This window comes from Scardinius erythrophthalmus (assembly GCF_964197995.2).
Source record: "Scardinius erythrophthalmus genome assembly, chromosome: 18".
In the NCBI taxonomy this organism is placed as follows: Eukaryota; Metazoa; Chordata; class Actinopteri; order Cypriniformes; family Leuciscidae; genus Scardinius; species Scardinius erythrophthalmus.
Genome location: NC_138238.1, coordinates 2,787,741 through 2,807,944, shown reverse-complemented (window position 1 = coordinate 2,807,944; position 20,204 = coordinate 2,787,741). Strand labels below are relative to the sequence as shown.

The window sequence follows — 20,204 nt, the reverse complement described above, 5'->3', positions numbered from 1 at the left end:
ACTGTGACGTCAACTGTGAAGGGGTCTATTATCATTGATATTTGTTTGAGAAGGACACTTTTGAAAACAAAGGATGAATTGAAGATTAGATGAAGTAAAAGAATTATTGTACCTGTTGTTTGTCCATTGATTATTCCACCTGTTAAATACACAATATAAGCATAATTATATATTATTGTGATAATATTAGGTCATTGTACCGACAGATTATAAAACACTCACCATTAATCATCAGCAGCAGCAACACACTCCGTGAGATCAGAAACCTCATTGTGACGAACAGCTCCTACACACACATATACAACATACAAACACATGAAATGTGTTTCTTATATTTTGTTGTATTTTATTTATTCTTTGTTGTGCACATTTGTAAAACGACTATAACAATCACATATACTTTAAGGAAAATTTGACAAAATATTGAAAACAGAACTTTAAAAAACTTTACAAAATATTTTAGATCCATCCACAGTTGGTGACCAAAAGTGATAAAACAGAAGTGACTTTACCTGAGGTGAGATGCTGCTGCAGAGCAAACTCAGATTGATGACTGGTCTATGAGATTCTCTCTTCAGTAGCTCAATACAGTGATGCTGAACTGCAGCGCTCACATCTTATCAGTGCCTTTAATAACTGTAGGTGGACCTTTACTGGAACTAGTAATTTCTCAACAATAGCTTAAACCAGTTTTTTTATGTGACATTGAGATATTTGTTATTTGAACTGACAGTTTCCTTGTGTACGCCTGCATTCAGAAAGACATTCTTTCACTCTGTGTTCGAATAGATGTGAATATAGATGGAATGATGATGGACCAGTTTGATTTTTTTAGCAGTTTTTCCCAAAAGCAAATGTCCAAAAATAGTACCTTAAAACACACAATGAGTGATCCAAAGGTCACTGGAAAGATTAATGTTAATTTACTGATGGTAATTAATTATTAGTTTAAATAATTGTCTCATTAAAAGCTTTAGAGTTCATCCCTAAGACATCTGGAAGGATGCAGGCGGTGGTCAAGTAAGGCAGGGTTTTTAAGTTGTGCAAACTAACAAGATCATAACAGAAATGCAAAAAATACATATCAAATGTATTTTGAAAGCAAATAACACCTCAAAGCTAAACCATAAAGTAAACTGTAATGCCTTTTAAAACATCTGGGAAACAGCATGCTCGTTTGCAGATCAGCATTAGACAAATGGGTGTCTAATATTTGGGTTTCGACAGTTGAAGGAAAAAGACAATGAGAAACAGCAACAAATCCTAATCATGGAAACTAATTTACAAAGACCGCAGAGAATACATAAAATTAGGCCAAACCGACAAATGCTGGTACTTTCCTATGGTGAGAACATGTCATAATTGTCATATATGTATATATTTAATATATTGTTTGAATTGACACAACATCATTCATAAGACATGTACGTCCCATGGTTGATCATTTCATTTAAAGTAAAGAATTAGCTCTGGCCTCTGGCCTTGGAAAGTTTAAGGAAGTGAACACTATATTCATAGGTTTACCTGAGAAGAAAATATTTGACTCTTAAGGAATGTTCCACATTCCTCACCTGAACATTTCATTACAGACAGACAGAAAGATAGATAGATAGATAGATAGATAGATAGATAGATAGATAGATAGATAGATAGATAGATAGATAGATAGATAGATAGATAGATAGATAGATAGATAGATAGATAGATAGATAGATAGATAGATAGATAGATAGATAGATAGATAGATAGATAGATAGATAGATAGATAGATAGATAGATAGATAGATAGATAGATAGATAGATAGATAGATAGATAGATAGATAATAATTTGTTACATTTATATAGTGCTTTTCCTGGTACTTTAAAGTGCTTTACATAGAAAGGGGAATCTCCTCAAACACCACTAATGTGCAGCTCCACCTGGATGATGCGACGGCAGCCATATTGCGCCAGAACGCCCACCACACACCAGCTTACTGGTGGAGAGGAGACAGTGATGAAGCCAATCAGTATATGGGGATGATTAGGAGGCCATGATGATGGACAGAGTCCAAGGGGCAAATTTGGCCGGGGTTACACCCCTACTCTTTTTCCGAAGGACATCCTGGGACTTTTAATGACCACAGAGAGTCAGGACCTCGCTTTACCGTCTCATCTGAAAGCCGGTGCTCTTTGACAGCATAGCGTCCCCGTCACTCTACTGGGGTGTTAGGGCCCACACAGACCACAGGGTGAGCGCCCTCTGCTGGCCTCACTAACACCTCTTCCAGTAGCAACATGGTTTTCTCAGGAGGTCTCCCATCCAGGTACTAACCAGGCTCAACCCTGCTTAGCTTCAGTGGGCAACCAGTCTTGGGCTACAGGGTGATATGGCTGCTGGCCATGGATGGATGGACGGATGGATGGATGGATGGATGGATGGATGGATGGATGGATGGATGGATGGATGGATGGATGGATGGATGGATGGATGGATGGATGGATGGATGGATGGATGGATGGATGGATGGATGGCCATATTTAAAGGACTATAGCAGTTCATGGGTCTTCTAACAAAAGACTGTACTCTTGTCCAAGGCAGTCGTCTCCCAGTGCTGCAAAAATACAGTAGTCGACTACAAATGTAGAAGGGTGTAGAACATGTGCTACAGTCAAAGGTCTCTCATCTACAGTACTGTAATGACAAATGTTCTTTGAGTCCCCTACCCTTTATTTTCCTATACTCCCCTCCCCCTACTTTCTTCAGCTCTCTCACCTTTATTTATGTAGCTTAGCACTTTATACAATACAGATTGTTTCAAAGCAGCTTTAAATGGATAAACAGGAAAATAATGATTGCAATAATGATAATGATGCAAACAAAGTTCAATTCCGCTGTAAAGCAGCTCTAAAAAGAAAATAGTTTCACTGTTCAGTGTCACTCCCACCAGTATTAGGATGCATTTTTCAAATCACATAATCATCTGTGGCCATATCTATATCATCCTGAGATTCTGATCAGTGTATCATCAGTTTTTCTATAATGTTTATGCATGGACACATTTGTGTTATTTGAGTTCACATTGTGAATGCTTGAGTTAATTATAATCTGTACTTTTGTCTTCTGAATGTGAACATGATTAAACCATAGTGAAAAATTAGGGCCTTTTTCTCAGAAAACATTGAGAAAATTGGAATATGTTTGATAACAAGTGAAATGTGTTTATAGTTTTGAGAAATGTGTTGTTGTCTTAAGAACTGAATTAATTGTTATAGTGAATGTATCAGCTATAGTGTGTTAGCAATAAGGAAAAAAAAATAACATGTATTATACATTCTCCTTTGTCAAAATGGGAAGAGTTTAATGCATTATGAGAACAGCATGTACAGCAAATCCAGGTTAGTATTAAATTGTGCATACTAATACATTTTTTAACAAGCTGAATAAATGAACATTAGTTAATGTATTATGAAGCATGAATTAATGAACAGGAGTGTATTTTAAATATTATTAAATCAATTATTTGTTTTTTGTTAATGTATTTATTGCATTAGGTATAAGGTTAAGAACTTTTCATCCTCTGAACTACAGTAAAGTATGAACATCTCATGAGAAGAACTGTGTATTTCTTTGTTCGTGTAGTCTAACCTGATAGTCAGGTTCACTGTCATTTTTTCACATTTTAGAGGTTTTAGGAAACCAACAGAATGGATTCCAGACGATAAATGATTCTTATCAGGTCACCAGAGTGCAGTTGTCAGTGGATTTTTCCATTCATTTTTGCAAATGTAGTTGATCTGGGTTCCCAAAATCTACTTACAGTACATGACTGTCACCACTGCATGAACAATCTTTTTATTTTACTTTGCATTATCACACAATGGCAAATATGATGTGAAAATCAAATATAATATGATTTTTACAAATGGGCAAAATCATCATGTTAAAACCAATTATAAAGAATACAGTGTGTGCACAATCAGTAAATTTTATAGGTTACACATGGAAGCAGTTCATACTTTATATTACTTTCTACTTTATCAAACTTATCTAATAGCTCAAATATTTATCTTAACACGTTTGACAGGAATTTGCGATCTGAATCACACAATTTGGCCATTGACTAGTGACATACAGTATTGCTGATTGTTTATGATCAAATGCAGAAATCTTCTAAGTATTTGATCTGTAATATTTTGTTGTCAAAGTCTAAACTTAGTAATAGAAACACTTTCACACAACATCCAACAATATGATATTAATAATAATAATATTAACTTTCAAAAATAAAAAAAGTTTTATCGGAATGTTGCATAAATGCAGCAGTGGGTCTTAGTGGTCAACAGTTATTAATGTTATTAATGTGCGCTCACACGAAAGGATCAATCGAGGACAGTGTCAGAGGACTGCCTGAATGTGAACTTGCTCTCTGTCCTACAAGCTCTTCAATTTCCCTCTCTCTTCACATTCTGAAAACTAGAACAATACAAGAAAATGTATTGGCAATCTGACCACTGACTGAACCTCATTGTTGAATGACGAGCGGCAAGGCAAAGGTTCATTTAACAACATATAACTTTACTAGAGGAGATACAGAAGTTCAACATGCAAGCATATAACTTCATCACCGTATACTCGCGCATGCGTAGAAGCAAGCTTTTACAACTTAGTCTGTTGGATTTAAAGCTACAGAGCACTATGCTCTACATCCTCCTTCTTTAATTGTGACAGATATTCCTTAATGAAAAGTTTCCTACGAAGTTCCTTACATTGTAAGTTAACTCAAAGCCTTTATCTTTATAAGCAACACATTTAACAGATTAGTTAAGCTGAGAGTAAGAAAGTCTATTTACACTTAACCTTTTTTAAACAAAGTAATGTCAACATTTACAAATTGAACATTTTGTAAATAACTGAACTGTTTCCCCTTTTTTCCTTCATTCCATGTATTTAGGTTTGCAAAGGCGACCTGCTCTGGTCTCTGGAACTGTGGAAAGAATTCTTGTTGAATGTTCATTCAGTGCCTTCTTCTCGGCTCCTTGTGGGGTGCATTGTTCTTTGACTTCACTAGGAGTGGAGTATTTGTACTTAGATTCAACAGAGGGGGTCTGGTCAAAGGGAAATGACATATCGCTGTGCTCGAACCGTTGTGGTTGTGGCTCCGCGACAGGAATGATATGTTTTCGGTTTTGTCTGTATTCTTTTCCTTCAGTCTCCACAAGATATGACCTTGGTTCATCACAGAGCTGTTTGACAAGTCTGATTCTGTCAAGGTCTTTAGAAGTTGCAAGTCTCACTATCTCACCTTGTATGAGTGTCCGGAGAGCTCTGCTGGACTTGTCGTAGTATGTCTTTTGACAGTGTCTCTTCTTTGAGAGTTGAGTCTTGACAGCAACGTTGTCCTTTGAGGCTGGCACCAGAATGGACTTGCTGAGTTGTTTGCGTCTGCCTCGATATTAATCACTCCGCTGGCGAACCCAGTGTCTCGTTGTGTGGAATATTTCTGAGGTTGAGCAAGTTTTGAAACACATCCGAGCCCTCCCTTTTGGATTTCTCCATTAGATGTTTTACACTCCACACTGCCCTCTTGGCTAGCCCATTAGCTTTTGGATACTCAGGGCTACTGGTAGTGTGTTTAAAATCCCAGGCAGCAGCAAATTCTTTGAACCGTGGGCTTGAAAATTGGGTACCATTGTCTGAAAAGACTTTGTGCGGACTCCCATGAACTGCAAAGTGCCTTTTGAGTTTTGTAATCATTGTACTGGAGGACAGGTCACGAAGCAGATGTGTGAGTGTGAAGCTCTTCCAGTCTGAAAGACGAGATGTGTTGAATTGACATGACCTCGAAGTCAGTTTGTCATCAGTGTGTCCATCTGGTGAGTCTCTGGGGGAACATGACAATGTGTCGGCAAGGAACATGTGTTTTCCTTTTTTTGTATGTGATTGTGAAGTTGTATTTCTACAATCTTAGCATCATGCGTTGCAGCCTTGCTGGAGCTGTGTGGATAGGCTTGTTAAGGATGGTTACCAATGGCTGGTGGTCCGTTTCAATGTGAATTTGTTTACCATATATGTAGTCAATGAATTTGGTGGACGCGAATACCACAGCCAGAAGCTCTTTTTCAATCTGCGCGTAACGCACTTCTGTTTGCGTCAGAGTGCTACAAGCGTACGCGACAGGTGCATCTTCTTGAAGACACGCAGCTCCGAGTCCAAACTGGGAAGCATCACAGGTGAGTGTGACGGGTTTCTGGACGTCATAGTATTTCAAGGTAGGTGGACTGGAAATCCTGTGCTTCAGATCTTCAAAAGTATCCTGATGCTGTTTAAACCAGCACCACTCTGTGTTTTTACAGGTCAGCTCACGCAGGGGTGCAGACAACTCACTGAGGTTTGGTATGAATTTTCCTAAATGGTTGATCATACCCAGGAATCGCTGCAGTTCAGAAACATTGTCTGGCGGCAGCATTTCTGTGATTGCTTTTGTTTTAGCAGGGTCAGGTTATAGTCCCTTGCTTGTGAAAATACTGTATGTCCAACATAGCTCACCTCAATTAGGCGGAATTTGCACTTTTGAGGATTCAGCCAGTGCAGTGTTGACAGAACCGGGCTAATATGGTCATACTTCCTGGTTCTGGTAAGAACTCGAGCTGCTGCGTTTTGGACCAGCTGTAGTTTGTTTATTAAGCGTGCAGGGCAACCATCCAGTTGAGCATTACAATAATGTAGCCTTGAGGTCATGAACACATGAACTAGTTGTTCCGCATTTGTCAATGAGAGCATATGGTGTAATTTAGATATATTTTTTAGATGGAAAAATGCGGTTTTACAGATACTAGACACGTGACTTTCAAATGAAAGATTGGTATCAAAGAGCACACCCAGGTTCCTAACTGACGACGAAGACTTAACAGAGCAGCCATCAAGTGTTAGACAGTATTCTAGGTTATTACGTGAGGAAGTTTTTTGTCCAATAATCCCTGTCAAATTTCTGGGGGGGGGGTTTTCAGAATTTAGTAGTAGGAAATTTCTAGTCATCCAATTTTTTTATATCAGCTATGCATTCTGTTAATTTTGTGAATTGGTAGTTTTCGTTAGGTTGTGAAGAAATATAGAGCTGAATATCCTCAGCATAACAGTGAAAGCTAATGTGATGCTTCCTAATGATATCTCCCAAGGGTAGCATGTACATAGTGAACAGCAGTGGTACAATACAAAATGCCTGAATAAAAAAATTACAACACAATTTTTAGGAAAAGAAAGTCATATTAGTTAGTTGCCTACAATCACAATATCACAAATTTCCACAGAAAGGGAATGACCAAATTATGTTTTTGCATTATTTGAATAAACATGAATCTGATGGTCTTTGTTGTTGCAGCACATTCCCTCAAGTAATACAGAATGAATGTACTATATAGAAATAAACATAAATGATTAAATAACAATTCCTTTATTAGTCCACCAGAAATATCATTAATTAAATAAAGAAACGTTTAGAAACCCACAACCAGTGTAGCATCAGTTCCACATGAATTAAAACTACTCTAGACAATATGCATGTAAAAAGTTGTGGTACTAAACTAAAAGTGTGTCAGGACACTCATCAGAGGAACAAGTATCAGCATCAGAGAACCACACAGACAAGAAGCCTCAGATACCTTCACTTGTTCTGGGACCCACTTATCTGTGAACAGGGGATATAATGCAATGCAGTGAAATATAATGTATTTACATAGAAACCTTTATTCACGAATTATTAAAATCACCTGTGTTCCCTTCAGACAACACCAGAGGACCCATGGATATGGAAGCACTGTCATGGAAGTCCAGAGACCTGCCCTCTCTCCGCCGGTGTCCAGAAGAACAGTCCTAATAGAGAAAAGAGCAAAATCATTTACCCACCACATTTTACTATAGATACTCCACATACTATATACACAGACAGACAGACCCACTGGCTAATATAATTGATAAATTAGGTTGATATTCAACACATACAGTGAAAATTTATTTCACAATACAAGTACTAAAACGAAAATTTAACATTTTAATTTCATGAACTTTTGTACACTCACCGTTGAGCAGCGATTGCTTGACAGAAGGCAAAGGTGAACTGTATTAGGCCTGAAAATAGTCCCCAGCTCGGTAACTTCCAACGTGACCGGGACTAAGTTTGTCTAACCTATTAGACCTATTTTCAGGTGCTGCATCATATCATTACGCCTGCTGCACCCATGGTACGGCAGCAAAGTTTCTTGATTATTTCTTTACACACACAGTGAGATCAGAAACCTCATTGTGACAAGAGGCACCTGCACACACATATACAACATACACACACAAATGAATAATGTTTCTTATATTTTATTACATGTTTGTTGTGGATATTTGTAAAACTATAACATTCACAGATATTTAAATTTAAATATATATTTGATTAATATTTGTAATATAAAATTTAGATGGGCTAAAATAAAGAGAAATAACTTCAAATACTTGAGATCAGAGTAAACTCAGGGAGATTCTCTCTTCAATACAGTGATACTGCAGCGCTCACAATCTCATACGTGCCTTTAATAACTGTGGGTGGAACTTTACTGGAACTAGAAGTCATTTCTAAATACCGTAAACCAGTTTTCAATTTTCATGTGACATATAGGTATTTGTTATTTTAACTTTTTTCCCCTTGTGAAAACAACTCTCGGAAAGACATTCTTCTACTCTGTGCTTAAATACATGTGAATGTACAGTGGGTGACAGCTAGTTTTATTTTTAACATTTTTTTCCAAAACAGCTTTACAAATATAGCACTTTCATTTAATCAAGAAAAAGTCTCATTGAGATAATTATATCTTTTATAAGAGTGTCTTGGCTCAGATCGTGTTCTGTACTCTAGACCCCCCTAAATGAGGCTTGATATAAGGCTAAATGGTTAAATGCCACACATTAAATGGATCATACCACTGACTTAGTACCTGAGAAGTAAATATGATAGACAACCCCTGATCAAAAAATGATGTCCGTTTACAGAGCAAGAACATAATGCAAGTGTTTAAAATGCATATGCACTGTTAAACTGAATGAGTTTAAGTTATAAACCTCATAACGTAATGCTGTTAAACTGAATGTACAAAGCAAAATGTTCAATGAAAAAATCCACAAAATTAACAACATCTCTGCAATAAAAGCGTGCAAGTGAGGGGAAAGCATGCAAATTAGCATGTTAAAATTAGGCAAATGGGTATCTAATATTTGGGTACAGACAATGAAGGAAAAAAACAATAAGAAATATCAAAGAATACTAATCTTGGAACTTGATTTACAAAGACTGCAGAGAATACATAAAATTAGGCTAAACATACTTGAGTGGGTTTTCCCTAAAGCGGGAACATGACACATTTAACGTCTACTTGATATAAAATGATGTGTAGGCTATATTTTTTATATTGTTTGCACTGACTGACACACAGTAAAGAATCAGCTCTGGCCTCTGGCCTTAGAAAGTTTAAGTGAACACTGTAATCACAGGTTTACCGGAGAAGAAACAATTTGACTCTTTAGGAATGTTCCACATTCCTCACTTGCATGCTTAAAAATAAGCTCAAAATCTAAAAACAAAAAAAACATGTCATGCACTTAAAATGTGTCAGTACAGTAATGTATCCTCTGTAAATCTACAGAATAGGCGATGTTTTTTTAAAGCATGATAACTCCTAGTAATGACTGAAGTCAATGTAAGCTTTTCTTTTTTTTTTTTTCTTTTTTTTTCGTTTTTGGATAGTAATGACTCAAGTGTTACTACATCCTTCTAAAATAAGTACTGGCCATTTGGAACAGTATTCTTAAGTGAACATCATGGTAACAATAATTACTCAAGTCTTACTACTTCTTTCTAAAGGAATTACTAATTATTTGGAAGCATATTCAGTTACCCTTTATTGGTTAAATTTTATTTTCAGGGTCCACAATCATGCGGTAGTTAAGTTTTAACACATCAGTAGTTAATAAAGGGATATTAGCCATTATGCAGTAGTTAAGCTTTAACAAACCAATAATTTCCCTAAAATAAAAATTTAGTTATAATTTACTCACCTTGGTGTTGTTCTCAACTAACTCTAAATAGAGTTTTAGAAGCCTATTAGGTAATGGTTTGTTTTAAGTTTAAGTTGACATGTAGTTGCAAAGTTACTTAGTCCGTTGAATGTCTGTTGGGGATCATCAAAATAAAGTGTTAGCAGATATTAATACAGTAATATCTGTATTAATATAGTCTACTAACACTAATGACTACTAGTTGACATAGTTGCAAAATTATAGGCAGCCGAATGTCTAAAGTGAACCATTGAAATAAAGTGTCATACCTTTTAGCCATTATTTACAACCTAACGCATTTTTTTTTAGTAGTAAGTGATTTACATCATGTTATATTTCTGCGATTTACCATCTATTAAGTAAGCTGAACAATAAACCCATTATGTTTAATTAGTGTTGGTTTAACAGTTAAGTAATAAATTGCTAAAAATGTGTAATATAGACAATTTGACCCCCTGTTCTTAAGTTATTTGTATTATTGAGGAAATCACCAGACTGGATTCCAGACAATACATTTTTCCAATAATGGTTACAACTGCATAAAGAATACAGCAGACAATTATCATGTGATAAAAAGAAAAAGGGTTAAAAATTATAACAAGATAATCTAATGATCGATGGAGACAACAGACACTCCTCTATGATTGCACAGCATGAAAAATGATTAGGAGCTGATCCTATCTAACTGGCTCTCAGTGAAGCTCAAACCTCATGTACTGTATAAAGGTGTAATATAGAGAGACACACTGATGAGGATGAATATTCTCTAATCATTCCATAAACAAATCCAGTCTATTTAGAGTCTCATTGAATTGAACTGGAGACAACTTTGACCAAATGTTCATTATAAGCTGGCTGATGTGTGTCTAAGGTAAGATAACGTTCAGAAACCTGTTATACTGAATATCCCGGCTATACTACGTCATGACATACAGGCCAAAGAGTCTTTCACATGTTCGGCATTTTAGCCTCTTACTGGAAAGACTCTTTCAAAAAGTCAATGCAGCAGCACTGCAGGCTTCTGAACATGCATTTCCAGGAACTTTATAGGCTTTAGTAAGATGTAGGAATATTCAAAAAGAGTGTCCAAGGGCTGCTTGCACATGAACTTATTAAATGCAGCCTTACAACTTCAGTTTTTCTTCACTTTATTTAATTAAACTAAAACTAGAACAAAACGAAGAATTTGGGTTACAGTTTGAGCATGGACTGAATCTCATCATATCTTACCTTATCAGAAAGAACAATTCAGTGCGGTAACATTCTTCAAAGCATTTATATTTTTAACAAAGTTAAAGAACTGAAAGGAATCGTAGAAGAGGAATGATCCTTTTATTGTTTTTGCATGATTTGAATAAACACAAATTTGTTATTATAGCATGTTCTCTTAAGTAAAAATTTAATGACTAACACAGTGTATAGTAATTGTGAAGATTAATTACTTAAATAATTCATTAATAATGAAATAATTATTGGTGCTTGTAAGTAAACAATCAAAGGCTACACAGCATCAATGACAAAGAAACAATTAGAAACCCAAAGCCAGTGTGGCGTCACTGCCACATTCATTAAATGGCATTATACAATGTGCATGTAAATTCTGTGGGATTAAGCTAAAAGTGTGTCAGGACACTCATCAGAGGAACAAGTATCAGCATCAGAGAACCACACAGACAAGAAGCCTCAGATACCTTCACTTGTTCTGGGACCCACTTATCTGTGAACAGGGGATATAATGAAATGCAGTGAAATGTAATGTATTCATATCAGAAATCTTCAGAAACCTTTATTTACAAATTATTAAAATAAATGAACCTGTGTTCACCTGTGTTCCCTTCAGACAACACCAGAGGACCCATGGATATGGAAGCACTGTCATGGAAGTCCAGAGACCTGCCCTCTCTCCGCCGGTGTCCAGAAGAACAGTCCTAATAGAGAAAAAAATCCCTGTTAAACATCATTGATATTTAATTCACAGTACATCAGTTTTTCCTTTGTGAAAGGAGTGCACAAGAACAAAAGAACTGCAGTGTTCAGCCAAAACAAGTATTTTAGCAGCCTTTTGGTGACACTGAAGCATTTGATTAATTTAAGGCTTCACTATGTAACTTTTTTGTTCTAAATAAACTACATTTTTAATAATTACAGAGCACATTGTGCATCTTCCAAACAGTGTTTACGACTTACCATGAATCACTACAGTAAACCTATAATAATTAGGGTTGTCAAAAGATTAATCCAAAATAAAAGTTTGTGTTTACATAATATATGTGTGTGTACTGTGTATAATTATTTTGTATATATAAATACACACACATGCATGTATATATTTAAGAAATATTTGCATACATATACTGTATATATATTTATATAGTTTATATTATATATAAATATGATTTTTTTATATATAAATAACACATTTTTCTTAAATATATACATGCATGTGTGTGTATTTATATATACAAATTTAACTATACACAGTACACACACATATATTATTAAAAACAAACTTTTATTTTGGATGCAATTAATCGCGATTAATCTTTTGACAGCCCTAATAATAATTATTTATATTTTGGAGCTGTCAGGACGCATTTCGCAGGAAAGTGCATATTCTATCATTCTTCTATGCGTGTTTACTTCATATCCATTAATAAAGTAAAGAAGGTCAGGCTACTAGGCTATAGTCAAGTCAAGTCAAGTCATCTTCATTTATATAGCGCTTTTAACAATGTAGATTGTTCCAAAGCGGTTTTACATTGATAATAGGAAAATAAAGTAACAGAGATTGTTTTGGCAGTTCTAGAATAAAGTTATTGTCCAGCTAAAGTTAGTTTTGATTGATTCACTTCCATCGCAACGATCATTAGTTATTAACTTAGGGGCCGCTAACACGACACCGTTTACAGAAACCTCTTAAGTTCTTTCTTCGCAAACTTTCAAATCGCGAACCCGTGAGAACGCTGATGACATGCACATGTGTATTACGAGTTCAGTATATACTGTAGGTATGCGAATTTGAATATATGTCCGCAGGGTTGTAGTCCTTCCCTACAAACCAACCCTCAAAAACTACTTGTCAGGCCTTAAAATTTATAATACAGAATTTTTATCGCTTCCACGTAGCCACGCGAACCAGAATAATCCTGACAACGCTTTATCTGTAGGTAAAGGGAGGGGAGGGAGGCCTTCACAGGGAAGAGACTAGTTGACACTTCAGGACTGCGCTGTCGTCGCGTCCAGGCGCAGGTCCTTCATCAGATCTGGATACAGCCTGGATCCGGCAGACTGCGGTAAACCTCGGGATAAACAGAGAGACTAATATTAGCGTAGACGTCATTCTTCTTATGATGTAACGAGTACATCAGGATTTATGGGAAGTGTTCCTGTATGCAGTGGAAGGTGTCGTAGTAGCTTGAAGCCTTGTGTTTGCAAGCAAAAAGTGAAAGCAACAGACATACTGTAATAAAAACACCCGTAATAAAAACACAAATAAGCATCGGCTTGGCTTTTCAGAAATACATTTAGTTTGCATTGCATCACATTTGCTGTGCATTTAGGGCAGATCACCTAACCCGTCCCCACCCCAACCCTAAATCCACTGCAACTACAAACTCCACACTAGCAAATGCCTAACCAAATCTCCATTACAGGCCCCCATTTAGATCAAGCGAAATCGAAGAACGAATTAGTGTGACGACATTTCGAACAAAATCGGGCTAAAACAAAGTTGTTTTTTGAGTTCCAACTTGGAACTCAAAAACCAAGCTCCGACTGGTAAACACCTTTGTAACACCATTGGTCCGTGGCAATTACATAATAGGTAGATGTGTGCTCTGTGGCTCCCCCTTCTTTGTCGTGGAAATATTTTCCGGTTCATCACTATGATCAGAACTTTCTTAACTGCTGTTTTCTCACCACTGTTATTTTTGTTGTGCGTTTCTTTAGTTATTGAGAGGAAAGCACGCAGCACATACACTGATGAGCCAAAACATTATGACCACCTGAAAAATATGCTGTTGGTCATCCGCATGCTGCCAAAACAGAACCGACCAACCGAGGCATGGACTCTGAATGTGTCCTGTGGTATCTGGCACCAAGACGTTAGCAGCAGATCCTTTAAGCCCTATAGGTTGCGAGGTGGAGCCAGAATATGTTGGTCCAGCACATCTCACAAACACTCAATTGGATTGAGATCTGGGGAATTTGGAGGCCAGGGCAACATCTTGAACTCTGCACCATGTTCTTCAAGCTATTCCTGAACAATGTGTGCAGTGTGGCAGGGTGCATTATCCAGCTGATTCCATCAGGCCACTTCCACCAGGAAACACCATTGTAATGAAAGGGTGTACCTGGTCTGCAACAATGTTTAGGTAGGTGGCACATGTCAAATTTAAGTCCACATTAAAGGCAGGGTAGGCAGGTTTTTTCTAAAAAACTTTTTCCCAAATTTATTTGAACTGTATACCAATACATAATTAAAATGTAAGTACTCTGAAAAAGAGAGTACAAAAATCGAGTGTCTGTAGTCCTCTCAGGCTGCAATAAACACAGCTACTTATTTCCATTCGGAACAAATGAAATGATTGGCTGGACGACTGTCACTCTCCCTCACTACCATGCCCACATGCACGCACCCGTTTGACTCAAGGAGGGGCACGGAAGCTAGGAAGAATCACAATTATGGCAGAGAAAGTGCAGTCAAAATTCCAAGTACCTGCATATACAGTCAGTAAAGGCAAAAAAGGCAAAAAAAGGAAGACAGTATTCGAAAAGGCTATGACCAAAAGGTCTTTGGATAAAGCAAGAAGTCAGACGAGAGTCAATATCGGCTTCCTCATCAGAGCCAACAGTGCTTTCATCGTGGAAGCTCTTACATGCAAAATACCCAATATGTTATGAATCTTACACGAAATTCACCTTCATCACAGCCTGACTAATGGTAATGGGAAAACGTGTATCAATGCAACCTGTTTTTAGCTTTGCCTTATGTTACTAGCTCGTTACCGAATCAAACTCAATATATTTTAAACTTTACCATAATGATAAAGTCAAGTATTTTATTATTCTGACATGATTTCACTATATGCAATGCGCTCCTTTTGCGCGTTCATGTGTTTTGGGGGTGTGGCTTTGAAAGGAGCCCAGAAGGGAGGGGGTGGGACTGAATGGAATAAGTAGCTGTGTTTATTGCAGACCTGAGAGGACTACAGACACTCAATTTTTATATTCTCTTTTTCAGAGTACTTACATTTTAATTATGTATTGGTATATAAAGACATTTTAAACAAATTTTGGAAAAATTTTTTTAGAAAAAACCTGCCTACCCTGCCTTTAATGGCCGGACCCAGGGTTACCCCGCAGAACATTGCTCAGAGCATCACACTCCCTACTTGTCGTCGTCGTCGTCCCACAGTGCATCCCTGTGCCATCACTTCCCCAAGTAAACGGCTAACACATACACAACATCCATGTGATTGTAGTGACTGAGACAGATCAAACACACAATTATTTGTTATATTTAACAAATAACCCACTATACCCCTCACCCATGAAACAAACCATGAGGTAGAGTTCAAAAGCACTGCCCCGGAGAGAAACTAACACCACAAATACAGAACCAGGCATTGGTTACCATGGCTCAAAGGCACATCAGAAAGATACGTTTTAAAAATCAAAGGAATTTAAAGAGTTTTCCCTGTCACTTCATTCTACATAATGTATCTTCAAGATACATAATGCCCATAAAAAAAAAGACTTCTCTCCATTAATTCATAGACAAATCTTTCTATGAATGAACATGCATATCCTTAGGGCATTGTGTGTATTATTACTGTTTTGTATATCGTCTTTTGTATTATATACTGTTTTATGCATGCCTTTATTAATATATTGATATATTTATTATTTAATGTAACCTTATTGATATAATGTTTCATGTCAAAATGATCCTCATTTAATTGATTGCACATTGCAGTACATCACCTCTTCATAGCGTTCATGCCTGTTATATTAATCAAGAGTATTACGCCGGCCCACTCTGAAACAAAGGAACTTTTCCCACTTGAAATTATACCCTTTTCATTGGTCAAGCTAAACTGGAGAGGTGCGACCTCTGCAGAACTTAAAGGAACACAACGACTTTTGGGACTTTAGCTTATTTACCATATTCCCCAGAGTTAGATAAGTCATACCCTTTTCATCTCTGTGTGTGCTGTAACTCTGTCTGACGCACCCACCGCTAGCCTAGCTTAGCACAAAGACTGGAGGTAAATGGCTCCAGCTAGCATACTGCTCCCAATAAGTGAAAAAATAACACCAACATTTTCCTATTTACATGTGGTGATTTGTATAGTCACAGCGTGTACAAATAACAAGGTCACATGAGACACAACCATCTTCTATCCATACACATACTGGGAACTATATTCTCAGAAGGTGAAGCGATTTACTCCAACTCTGAGCGAACTCTCTGCTCCTCACCACGGGGCTTCTCAGGCGCTGTGAGCAAATCACTCCGCCTGAGTAGCAGTGCTTCGCCTTCTGAGAATGTAGTTCCCAGTATGTGTACGGTTAGAAGATGGCTGTGTCTCATGTGACCTTGTTATTTGTACATGCTGTGACTATACAAATCACCACATGTAAATAGGAAAATGTTGGTGTTATTTTGTCACTTATTGGGAGCAGTATGCTAGCTGGAGCCATTTACCTCCAGTCTTTGTGCTGTGCTAAGCTAGGCTAGCGGTGGGTGCGTCACACAGAGTTACGTCATGCACAGAGATGAAAAGGGTATGACTTATCTAACTCTGGGGAACACGGTGAATAAGCTAAAGTCCCAAAAAGTCGACATGTTCCTTTAAAAGCCACTATCTCCTGACGTTGTTTCTGTTGAAAAGAGTATAGACATCAGGTCCAACCGCTACTCTACAGGATTCCCCACGCCAGAGGGGCCTCAAAGTTACAATAAACCATATTGTAACTTTCCACCAGGGAAAGAGGACTCTCTGACAATTTGCTTCATGTTGTAAAAGAAAACGGGACTCATTGGACCAGGCGACCTTCTTCCACTGCTTCAAGGTCCAGTTCTGACGCTCACAAGCCCATTGAAGGTGGACAGGAGTTATCATAGGCACTCTCATTGGTCTGTGGTTACGCAGCCCGATACACAGCAGGGTGCAAAGCACTGTGTTGTAACAGATTCCTCCCATAACCATCGTTCAAAATGTGTGTTTTGAATGATTACGCTAATCACGAGAACTGTTTGTTTGCTTGGCATCTAATCTACCAAGACCTTAACATGTGACCTTGTTAGCAGATGATCAACGATATTACCTGTGACTGTTCATAATGTAATCAGAGTACAAAGAGACACAAAACTGCCAGCACAGTGTGTTTCGATTTTCATTTAGATATTCATCTAAACACCATTCTCAGCAGTGTGGGTGGCATAGAGATGTTCGTTAACGGTATATTGCTGCAAAGGTGTTTCCAACAAAAAATAACTTTGCCGTGAGTAAATCATTGTCTTAACCATAACCCTCAAAAGTAACTTTTTATGCTTCATACGCTAGATAGAACAGTGTAGCTTCAGCTATCATTTTTATATATTTAAATTGATCTGTTCCTTTAACATCAATGTGGTGATGTTAAAGTAACAGCAATAAATCCGTTACAATACATTTTACAAAAATATAATTCAGTATCATTATGAGAGATTTTGTTATCTTACTGTTGAGCAGCGATTGCTTGACAGAAGGCAAAGGTGAACAGCACAGTGCAGGTAAAGCCTAGTGGAGTTTGCAGTGAAGATAAACATCCCAAAGGAGAAACGGCTGGATGTCGAGACGCCGTTCTGCAGCAGATCCACTGTGTCGTCATTTGGATTGGGACACCTGAGAATATCAATAATGACAAATTCTTCCTTTTTAAAAACAGTCAATACAGAGTGATCTGTAAATCATCACACATTTGCATTCCATGTACAAACAATGGAATCTTGTGATTTAATTCTGAAAGACTGAAAGACTAATATCTATGACAATGCTAAAACTGATTTGATTATCAAATATTTTTTTCAGTAAATAATGTTACATTGAGTTGAGGCTAAGCTTAAAAGGATAGAAAAAATCCCTGCTTTACTCTGAAAGGATGAGATCCCAGCGGAGGCTGTAATCAGGATCATTCACAGGTGTAGCCCAACACGTGTCCATCACCAGGGCAAACTGGCGGCTGTCGACTCCCTCAACACGAACTTCCACATGCATCTCCTGGTCGAGCTCTGCATCCACACGACCAGTGAAGGGCCGGGTAAACTCATCATCCTGATATGGAATCATCCGGACCTGATATCTGCCTTCACCAGCGGGGAGGATCTTGCGCACCATGCTGATGAAATGTTCAAGATCCATTTAAAAAGAAAAAATTCCCTCAACTCAATCTATATTTAAAAATGAAGATTAATACATTTATATTACATTATATTATATTATATTACATATATTTACAAATTTTTATACTGTGCATTAGCTTTTCCTGCTTAAAAGATTCCCACCTCTCCAGTGGGTTTATCTCCAAATTCATGGAAAGTGTTTGTGATTGAGGATAAACACAGCTGAAAGAAAGCTTCAGGATTTTCTCTCTGCTGATGATGAGACCTTCTGACCTCTGTGTCCCCAGAATAAAGTTATCATAGATGAAATGGGTGCTGTTAGCCTGTGGACAACAAAATAATGTAAAAAAAATGTAACTTAGCCTAAAATGAACTCAAGGTATTGCAACAGCAGAAACTAAGAGAAATATTGGTGGGCTACATATTAATGGTGGAGAATGTGGGCAAATGTTCCAAACTCTTTCATAGCAGGGTGTTGCGCATCTCTTCCCACTGAATCTCTCTTTAGGGAGGTCTGTTTGGGCCCTTCCCTTGCTTTGTTACAGATTCTTCAGTACCCTTACAAGCCTCCATACACACTTCTCAAAGTCTCATAGAGATTCCCCAAGTGGTCAAACTCTGTTGGTTCCATCAGGCAATACAAATAATTGGATGGTGTATTTGAATAGATTATACATAGTTAAACCTACCACAAGATTTGTACCACAGATGTGTTCCTCATTATCAAAATGGAATTCCACTCTGCCATTCCGGACCGTTCCTTTGCAGCTGGGATCATTGAGGCGTAAGACATCAGCTGGAAAACCAGCCTCAAAGAGCTGACAGCGAGACACAGATATGGAGCCAGAGCTGCTTTCACAGGTTTCTGAGACATCTGAGACAAAAAGCAAAGCTAATTAATGACTGAATATTGTATTATGTTTTAAATTTAGTTGTGGAATTACACCAACCAAAAGAGTCAGAATGTGATTGTGGTGTATCATGGTCCTTTTTGCATAAACAGCCGTAAACACCATTTTTCATCCCACAGCTTTCATTCTCAGAACAGCTGAGTTCAGAACACGGATTTCCATCAACTAGAAGGGGAAGCACAGATAGATATAATACAATACTTCTTATTTTTCTTTCCTGCAATTAACCTCTGTTCTAGCTTGCTTCCTAAACAAGCGTTCAATTAAACCTGGAATTGTACACTATGAATATTGCTGGCTCTGTGACAAGCTGCTTATGTTCCACTATTTGAAGTCACTTTGGAAAACAGTATCAGCTAAATGCACCTTACTAACGCAAAGAAAACTTCCACTTTTACCATAGCTAAGCGTTGTGTGTACAAAATCTTACACCCTGACCGATTATTGCTCTTGGTCTCAAGTACATTTTTTTTCTAGTGAATTAAATGGATCTTTTTAACATTAATAATAATTTCCCTCGTGAGGTCCACTGATAATAATAGCCTGAGTTTTTCAACAAACTTTGCAACCACCTGAACGTTAGAATTAAATGTTTGTTTGTTTGTTTTTTTAGGATTTTTAGCTCCATGCATGCAGAAGATGAGACTTTATATAAAAAAATATGATGATATGATATGAATATGAATACACTAGATGAACTCTGTGGGCACATGATGAAGCAACACAAAATATTTGTTCAATAACATGTTTAAACAGATGCATTATTTTCATTCAAAACATTGCATAGAGTTATAAGAAACTTATCAGAAAAATTGGCTATTAAAACAA

The 20,204-nt window shown here is 37.3% G+C and overlaps 1 protein-coding gene across 1 annotated transcript in view; it reads right to left on the bottom strand.

Moving 5' to 3' along the window:
* Positions 1-224: 224 nt before the first annotated feature.
* LOC308706829 (uncharacterized protein) overlaps positions 225-20,204 on the bottom strand; it is a gene marked incomplete at both ends in the record, with an annotated part of 32,602 nt that continues 12,622 nt past the window's right edge. The window contains 11 exons of the mRNA XM_081392695.1: positions 225-286; positions 5,287-5,391; positions 6,048-6,389; positions 7,751-7,853; positions 11,768-11,793; positions 11,902-12,004; positions 17,806-17,968; positions 18,216-18,461; positions 18,628-18,788; positions 19,155-19,339; positions 19,416-19,541. Of these exons, the coding sequence (XP_081248821.1) occupies positions 225-286; positions 5,287-5,391; positions 6,048-6,389; positions 7,751-7,853; positions 11,768-11,793; positions 11,902-12,004; positions 17,806-17,968; positions 18,216-18,461; positions 18,628-18,788; positions 19,155-19,339; positions 19,416-19,541 (1,622 nt within the window). The remainder of the gene's footprint in view (positions 287-5,286; positions 5,392-6,047; positions 6,390-7,750; positions 7,854-11,767; positions 11,794-11,901; positions 12,005-17,805; positions 17,969-18,215; positions 18,462-18,627; positions 18,789-19,154; positions 19,340-19,415; positions 19,542-20,204) is intronic.